The sequence below is a fragment of the Brassica rapa genome, chromosome A07, assembly GCF_000309985.2.
Source record: "Brassica rapa cultivar Chiifu-401-42 chromosome A07, CAAS_Brap_v3.01, whole genome shotgun sequence".
In the NCBI taxonomy this organism is placed as follows: domain Eukaryota; kingdom Viridiplantae; phylum Streptophyta; class Magnoliopsida; order Brassicales; family Brassicaceae; genus Brassica; species Brassica rapa.
In genome coordinates this window covers 7,402,585-7,411,951 of record NC_024801.2, presented here as the reverse complement: position 1 = coordinate 7,411,951, position 9,367 = coordinate 7,402,585, and the positions used below count along the sequence as shown (strand labels likewise).

Sequence of the window (9,367 nt, the reverse complement as noted above, 5' to 3'; positions counted from 1 at the left end):
TAATTTTCTAAAATCTATTTTTTTACCAATCAAGATTTTTAAAAAATATATATTTTTTAAAATTTAGGAAAACCAGATTTTGAAATAACTACCTAATTTTTAGCAAAAACTAAAAACTATATTTTCTTGGTTTTCTTAAGCAATGTACGTGACTTTTTGTTTTTTTTTTTAATATTAATATTTCTATAATTATGCATTAATATAGTATAAATAAATAAAAGAGATTAGTGATAATATAATAACTATTCCAAATTACTAAGAATCAACAAAAAAATTGTCTATCATTTAAATTCTAAAACTACAAAATAATCTATATAAGAAGAATAATATTTATAACACATCTTAATTTTACTAAAACTATTACAGTTGAATAATATTTTATCTAATAATGAACCGATGTCCACATTTTTAATTTAATTTATTAAACTACAAAATAACTTAATAAAATTTAAAATTGATTAATAAAAAAGAAATTTAATTTTTAAATTTAGTCAATACAAAAAGTTATGTATAAATTTAATTGTATTGATATACCTTTTAATATTTTTTGCTAGATTAGTAGTAAATAGTTGTTTATTTTCTGTCAGTTTTCTTTCAGAATAATTGTTTATTACACTACTTTATTTGTACTAAAAACTTATAGTAAGTTAATTATATTTTCAATTATAAGTATTACACATTTATGCGTGTGTAATTTATTGTCTGTATTTTAAAATTCTAGCTGTTAATATTTTTTAATAATATTTTTTTATATTTTGAATTTTATAAAAAAATTATGTATTTTTGGTGATATTATATTTTGTTTTACTATTTCCAATATAGTTATTTTTAGTTTGATATATTTCATGTTATTAATTTACAAAACAAAAACTAAAAACTAAAAACCAAAATTTGATATTACCATTCAAGTTTTTTCAAAAAAAAACAAAAATCTACACAAAAATCAAAAACTAAAAACTAAAAATCAAAATTCAAAAACTGAAAACTAGATACCAAAAATCAAAAACTAAAAACCATCCAAACAATCATCACTTAAGAAAACCAACCATTACAGTTACAATCAAAGAAAATATGCACACTGAAATAAGAGAGAAAAAAAGACATATATAATCCGTGAACAAAAATGAGATATTGATTGCCGTCTGAAATTGAAATAATTTGGATTTGCTTCACTTTTGCCTGCAGAAAATTGTATTCTACTCCCTCTGTTTTTTATTGTAAGTAGTTTTAGATGAATGGACAAATATTAAGAAAATTATTAATTTTTTCAAAAATAGCATTTGATATATAAATTAAGTGTAGTTAAACCAATAATAAATAAGTATATATTATTTGATTGGTAACACTATACCCAATAAAAATAAAAGTTATTTAAAATTATAAAAGCTACTTATATTTTGAACAAACAAATTTTGCTTAAACTACTTACGATAAAAAAAAAACAGAAGGAGTATATATCCTTGCTGCTAATACCAATTGTGTAAACGAGAACCTTGGGAATGAAACAAATTAGTTAGTCAGCTTGAAATAAATGGCAAGTGTGTGTGTATCTCGAGATTCAACTCACATCGTCATTCATTCTCTTTCATATCTCGCTGATGAAAAGCCAGCAAACTTACCAAACATGATCCGATCGGCGTGCAAAATGTAAAACTCCATTATTGATCTGTACTTAAATTTTATTTGCTATCTTCTTACTTTATATTCATATACAAACAAACGCGGAGCTCAAAAATCACAAATTTATTCTTTAGCTCACAAATTTACTGTATATCTAAAGAAAGTTCATGAATGTATATTAGGGATATGCATTTGGCAAGTATCAGCTAATTTTTGGATATTCAGAGCACCTCCAATAGGTGTTCTATCCATTAAAGTTCTAAATATATGTACATATATATATGTATGTTTAAGATGTTTTTTATACTCTTAAAAATATTAAATGAAAATATTTGAATTGATTAAATTTTATTGGTGAAAAATTATTAGAATCATTTTTATTACTCTCTCTCTTCCCAAAAGAAAAATTTTCTAGAGTATTCATGCATATTAAGGAAACAATTAATAAAGTAAAAAAAAAACTAAATTATAAATATTTATTGAATTCTTAATAAGCGTGAACACTTTAGAAAATCTTACTTTCAGAAACATAGAGAGTATATCTTAATTTTTGGGTTTATCTCATGCAATTGAACCTCTAGGTTCACCAATCAATAGGATTGTGTTATTTCATATTTGATATTTTTTAAAAGAAATAAAATATTATCAAGTTATATTATGTTTTAAAAAAATTAAAAAAATAGTAGTAGTTACAAAAAAAAAAATTTTAATGTCGTCAGCAAAACACTAAATCCTAAACCCTAAATCCTAATCCTTAAATCCTAAGTCCTAAACTCTTGGGTAAACCCTAAACCCTTGTATAAATCCTAAACTCTAAGTCAAAAATACTTAACACTTAAACACTCAAGGGTTTAGGGTTTTAGTATTTAGTTTTTTTATTTAAAATTTAGAATTTATCAAAGGGTTTACAGTTTAGGATTTAGGGTTTAAGATTTAGGGTTTAATGTTTTTCTGACGACATTAATTTTTTTTTAAAAAAATCATTTTTTGTAACAACTATTTTTATTATTTATTTGTTTCATTTTTATTTTAAAAATATAATATAACTTGATAATATTTTGTTTCTTTTTCTAAAAGATATCGAATATGAAATAACGAAACCTTATTGGTTGATGAACCTAGAGTTTCACCCTAAGGGGTGAACCCAATAATAAATCTCTATTTAATAAATATTAAGTATAATTATTATATGAAAAATGAGTGGTAAATAAACGAGTGAAGTAGTTACAAAGGAAACGAAGCTTGATATTGATTTGTATTTACAATTAATAAAATTTAAATACTTATAACCTGATAGCAAGTACTTACATTTTCAAACCGAATATGGAGCAAGAACATCTCCAATAAGACTCTATATTATAGAGTTTTGCAAATTCTATATTCAAAGTGTTAAAGTGTTTTTCTCGAAAAGAAAAACTTCAAATCTAACTTCAAAATTATTTGTAATTTACACTATATTCTTTATATTTGTCATAATTAATATAAATCCATAAAACTTTTATAGATAAGTAGTACATGATAAAAATATTATCGTAATATTAATTAATAAAAGCTTATACTAAAATATAAAATTATAAATAGAAATACATAATTAAATATTAAACTACAAGTAAAATACCATATTATTACATAAAATCATTTTCTTAATGCTCCATTTTAGGTTACACAAAATTTGTTTGGACAATATTTTAGAAGTTCCAGAGAAAATTTACTAGACTATTAGTGTTGTAATATTTCAATTTGTGTAATAATTATGTCTTTAGGTAACTTCTTCAAAAAATTCTAGTAAGTTTCTTTTGTAATATTCTTGTTGTATAATTCTACTTCTATAATATTATAAATCTTATTTTATTTTATTTTTTAAATTATGTGTAAAATTAAAATTTATGAAAATAAATTTAAAATATTTAAAATATACAAAAGTTTAAAAATTAAAACTTTAAATGAGAAAATACTTAAGAATCATAATTGTGAGGTAGAATTAATTATAAGGACCAAAATGCAAATAAAAAAATGAAACTTCAAATTTAGAGTTTTGAGTAATGAAGTTTCATTTCTTAAAAGCATCTCCAAAAGATACTATATAACTTAAAATATGAAGTTTTTTGCTCTCTAAGAAGGAACTTCAAAAATTAAAATTTGAAGTTTTGAAGAGAGAAATTCTATATTTGAAGTTTTACTATTCAAAACTTCAAATTTGAAGTTTCATATTTTTATTTGCATTTTGTTCATTATAATTACACATCACATATATTATTCATAAATATTTCTCGTTTATTGTTTTAATCCATATCTCATAAATATTTAAATTTTGTTTACAAAATTTAAGTTTTACACTTAAAATTAAATAAAATTTTAAATAATATTTTAAATAATATTTTAAATATTTTAAACTAGATTTAGACAACAATAATATACAAAAGAAACTTAACAAACTTTTTTAAAAAAATTAGATGAATACATAACTATTACACAAATTTAAATATTACAACAACACTAATAGTTAGGTAAGTTTGATCTGGAGCCTTCAAAATTTTCAAATATTGTCCAATTTTTTTTTGTTTAACTGAAGATGGTTGTTGTTGTTTTTATGTCTTTTTAGTACAATTATTTCTTTTGCATATCAAATATATTCACGAGTATTAATATCATCGATAAAAATTAGTCTTTTAGTAATATTTATGTTTCTTTTTTTATTTCTTGTTCAGATCTAATGTATTTACAAGTATTAATATCATCCGATTTCAATACCTTTTAGCTTGTAATCTACAAAGTAAAAATGAGGAGAGCCCTTTTTACTTCGAAATGCACTAGTGGATCATATATGCATGACGTAAATCATTTTATGGAATAATATGGTATTTTGTTTGAAGTTTAATATTAATTAAGTTGTTTTTTTAAAAAAATATTTGTTTTTAATATAATATTTTGTTAATTAATATTGTTGTAATATATGAATATATGTGCTAGTTATTTACAAAAGTTTTATGAATTCAAATCAGTTATGACAAATATAAGAACTATATTACAAAGTACAAATAATTTTAATGTTGAGTTTGAAATTTTGATTTTGTAGAAGAACTATTTTAAACTTCAAATATAGAGTTTTAGAAACATCAAAATATAGTTTCTTTTTAGAGATGTTCTAAAACTCTAAATTTGAAGTTTTTAATTTTTTTTTCGAAAAGCAAAAAAACATCTATATTATTAAGTATTTAGTAGCTACAAGTCGAGTACGCACAGCGCTCTATGTCTATCATAATATCTTTTTTTTTGTGCAATATATCACAATATCTATATCACAGTACTATGCATACCTACCTATCCAGTGGATAAAAAGTCAAGTAGACATTACCTCTAAATAGTACTCATTCTCTTTGAAACAAGAGGAGAAAACAATAATACACTCGTAAACGTTTTAATGATTCGTTTAAACAAAAAAATAATTCACATTCATAAAAGAAACCATCAATTCTCGACATAATTAGCTGTAAACTCCAATCATACACTGTGTTATGTGAAAGATGCGGAAGTGGAGAAGGTGATGCAAATAATATGGCATGTGCACCAAAAAAAAATTATAATCTTGACTTAATTTCCATTAAGACCCAGTCATAGGCTATTTACCACCCACCACTTTACTAGAAGTAGCTATAGTAGTGTCACTCACTCCTCACGACACCACTCTCTCTGGTAACCCTGATCTCTTTCTCTCCATCTCTTTGTGTGGCTCCTATTTATCTTCCCCTCTCAGTTCTTCTCTTCGCTTCAGAAGCAAGAGTATGGACTATCTCAGAGCGTTCCACTTCCTAGTCCTTATTCTCTCGGCCATTTCACTCTCAGGTAATGTTACTTAACTTTTCTTAAGAAAGCTTGCGCAAACGTTCTCATTCTCACTTATTTTGTTCTATCTTCCTTTTGCAGAGGCTGGTTCCATTGGCGTCAACTATGGCCGAATCTCTGACGAGCTCCCATCAGCATTCAAAGTAGTACAACTGCTTAAATCCCAAGGAATAGACCGGGTCAAAATCTTTGACGCCGACCCGGCTGTTCTAAAAGCTTTATCCGGATCTGGAATCCGGGTCACAGTAGATCTGCCAAACGAAATGCTTTTCTCAGCCGCCAAACGCCCTTCCTTCGCCGCTACATGGGTTAAACGCAATGTAGCAGCTTACCATCCTTCGACGCAGATCGAATCAATCGCGGTAGGAAACGAAGTCTTCGTAGATCCACACAACACAACCAAGTACCTAATCCCAGCAATGAGAAACATTCACAAAGCTCTCGTCAGCTACAACCTCCACTCCTCCATTAAAATCTCTTCTCCTTTAGCCTTAAGCGCGCTTCAAAACTCTTACCCTTCTTCCTCCGGATCTTTCCGACCAGAACTCGTCGATCTTGTCATTAAACCGATGTTGGATTTCTTACGCGAAACCGGTTCGAGGCTCATGATAAATGTTTATCCTTTCTTCGCGTACGAAGGAAACTCAGATGTGATTCCTCTAGACTACGCTTTGCTTAGAGAGAATCCAGGAATGGTTGATTCGGGTAACGGATTGAGATACTTCAACCTCTTCGACGCACAGATCGACGCCGTCTTCGCAGCTATGTCGGCGTTGAAGTACGACGATATTGAGATTATCGTGACGGAGACTGGATGGCCGTCAAAAGGAGACGAAAACGAAGTCGGAGCCAGCGTGGCAAACGCAGCGTCGTACAACGGAAACTTAATCCGTCGGGTTTTAACCGGAGGTGGAACTCCGTTACGTCCCAAAGCAGATCTCACTGTCTATCTCTTCGCTCTCTTCAACGAGAACAAGAAGTTCGGACCTACGTCGGAGAGAAACTACGGTCTCTTCTTCCCCGACGAGAAAAAAGTCTACGACATTCCTTTCACGCAGGAAGGGTTGAAGCATTACCGCGACGGTGGTCATAATACTCCGGCCACCGGAGATCAGCAAGTTACGCCTCCGAACAACGGTGGTGGTGTGTCGAAGAGCTTGACGGGGAGCACGTGGTGTGTGGCTAATGGTGATGCGGGGAAGGATCGGCTACAGGGTGGTTTAGATTACGCTTGTGGTGACGGAGGTGCTGATTGCCGTCCGATCCAGCGTGGTGCCCCGTGTTACAGTCCAGATACACTCGAGGCGCACGCTTCTTTTGCTTTCAATAGTTATTACCAGAAGAAAGGGCGTGCCGGAGGTAGCTGTTACTTCGGCGGCGCTGCTTACGTCGTTACCCAACCACCAAGTGCGTATTTTAACTTTGTTCTTTTTTTATTTATCTATATTCCAGCGCAATTTAAGAGTAGCTATGGGGTTTCATGCTATCTCACACCACTTAGGGTAGCGCATTTTGAATGGTCTATAATTGGTCAAATATCGCGAGAAGTGTGTTCCCACGTGAACTTCTATTACTAGTAGTGATTGGTACACGACGTGCTGTCTATGCGCATGTGATCCAGGAAATAGTTAGTTTCTTTATTTATGGGTTGGGTTTAAAGAGAATCCTATGATTCTTTTGGGGTTTCAACTTGGATTATTTTAGTTATATGTATAAGCCTTTTTTTTCTTCTTCTTCTTCAGTCTTTTTTGTTAAAGAAGCTGATTAGTTTAATGTAATGTGAATATGCAGAGTACGGAAGATGCGAGTTCCCGACAGGATACTAAAGGAAGAAGAGAATCCAAGGGAGAAGATTTATTCTGCTATATATATATTCGTATCTTGGTTGTGTTTTGTTTAGGCTGAAGTTCTTAGTTAATTTTTGGAACTTTTTAATATTATGTTGTTAATATCGATTGAAACGATGTTCTTGATATTAGTAATATTTAGCTAACGCAATTAGTATGATGGTTAAATAAATGCGAGATCGATGTGACAAAATGTCGACAGATATATATGCATGTTGTCGGTTGAATAGATAGGAAAAAATCTAAGCGAAGATATACAACTAAGTCCATTCCCAAAATATATACAACTAGAGTCCATTGCCAAATAACAATTGTGTTCTTTTTTTTGTAACAGGCTTTCTTAATTTAAATTGCAAAAGAAGATAAAATGTTTTACAAAGGCTCCAAGAGTCCTAGTAGAAGAGACTAGCCCAGTAACTCATATAATAATAACCCAAAACCCTTAGTTATGAAGCCCATACTCTATGAAGCCCAGAATGATAAGAAGTAAAGGAAATGGTGGGGAAGTCGTGAGGAAGAAGTGAATCAAATGAGAGAAATCGATGGAGACCCAGTTCGAAGTTAACGAAACCATAGCTGCATCATTGCCGACGATCGTCTCGCATTGGACTCCCGGAAGCTCTGTATTTTGTTTCTGATTTGGTGATCAATTAACCTGAAGAGACAATCAATGGAGCAGAATTGATTCACATGCAGTCGTTGGTTTCTCTCTTGCCAAATCCAGTAGACTGTGGCTTGCCATCCCAGAAGTGTAAGAGATCGAGTAGTTGATGGAGGAGGGGGGAGAGAAATCATCTGTTCTAGAGAGCTCTCCCATCGCCTCTGCGGATGGATCCCGCATCTTCCCGCAACGAGACTCCATAGCTGGAAAGCGAAATCACATTCCCAATAGAGATGATCACGCGACTCATCATTAGTATTGCATAGGAGGCAAAGAGAAGGGACTTGAAGGCCCCAACCCAGCATCCGATCTCTAGTTGGAATCCTGTTGAGCACCACTAGCCAAACATGGAAACTGTGCCTTGGGATATTTCTTGATGTCCAAACAGCTTTTGCCCAGTCAACAGTATCAATATCTCCTCGCAGGTAGTGATAAACTTGACCAGTACTATATTTTTCGCTAACCTTGCCATTGATTTCCCATTCAAAAGAATCTGACTCCTCTGTGAATTGAATCGTAGTAATGAAGGAGAGAACCTGTAGTTGATGCTCTGTTCTAGCTGATGGTATTTGCCAAACCCCATTCCGATAAAGCGATGCCAGTGTTGCTGCTTTTGGTATGCCAAGTCGCGATCTTCCTCCTTCCAAGTACTCTTGGAGACTCCCAAAGGGGCTCCAGTTATCCGACCAGAATCTTGCAGATTCTCCATTTTGAATACGCACATGAATTAAAGGGTAAGCCTCTTTTCCTAGCTTCAACAGCTTATTTGCAAGCCAAGAGAATTTTTGAGATGGTTTCGTTGTCCAAAAATTGCTCACTGAACCTTTGAGGATTACTTCTTTAAACCAGGATACCCAGACCGAGTCTGGTCTGAAGAAAAGGAGCCAGATTAATCGCATACAACAGGCTTTGTTCCAAGTTCTGAGATCCTTCACTCCAAGCCCCCCTTGTTCCTTCGTGTTTACAACCGACGCCCATGCCACCCTTGCGTTGTTACTTTCTTCAATATTTCCTCTCCACAGGAAAGTGCCACACATCGAGTTGATCTTGGCTATACACGCTTTCGGGAGCACAAATGATGAGCACCAAAATGTGGTAATACCTGAAATTACCGTGTTTATGAGCATCAATCTTCCTGAGAAAGAAAGAGTTTTTGTTGACCATGATGAGAAACGTGTTTTTATTTGATGCAGTAAGGGTTCACAGCTTGAGAGTGAAAGCTTCCTCGAGTTCATTGGGACTCCGAGATGTCTGAAAGGTAGGTTGCCGCAAGCCATTCCAGTAGAAGCCTGAATGGTATTAATCTCTGCGTCTGACAATCCTGAAGCAAAGAAGCTTGTTTTCTGCAAGCTTACAGCGAGCCCCGACCTCATCTCAAACTCTTTAAGGACCTGGA

At 31.8% G+C, this 9,367-nt stretch overlaps 1 protein-coding gene and 1 long non-coding RNA gene across 2 annotated transcripts; one reads left to right on the top strand and one right to left on the bottom strand.

The window, feature by feature from the left end:
• Nucleotides 1–564: 564 nt before the first annotated feature.
• LOC117126510 lies at nucleotides 565–5,188 on the bottom strand. Its single transcript, XR_004449126.1, has 2 exons — nucleotides 4,976–5,188; nucleotides 565–4,941 (listed from the first exon to the last, which is right to left on the bottom strand). It is a non-coding gene; the product is annotated as an uncharacterized LOC117126510 (long non-coding RNA).
• On the top strand, nucleotides 5,186–7,478 carry LOC103828512 (glucan endo-1,3-beta-glucosidase 12). Its single transcript, XM_009104111.3, has 3 exons — nucleotides 5,186–5,463; nucleotides 5,545–6,870; nucleotides 7,255–7,478. Exons 1-3 carry the CDS (start codon nucleotides 5,403–5,405, stop codon nucleotides 7,287–7,289), a joined length of 1,422 nt encoding a protein of 473 aa, XP_009102359.1. The 5' UTR covers nucleotides 5,186–5,402; the 3' UTR covers nucleotides 7,290–7,478.
• The last annotated feature ends 1,889 nt before the right edge of the window (nucleotides 7,479–9,367 follow it).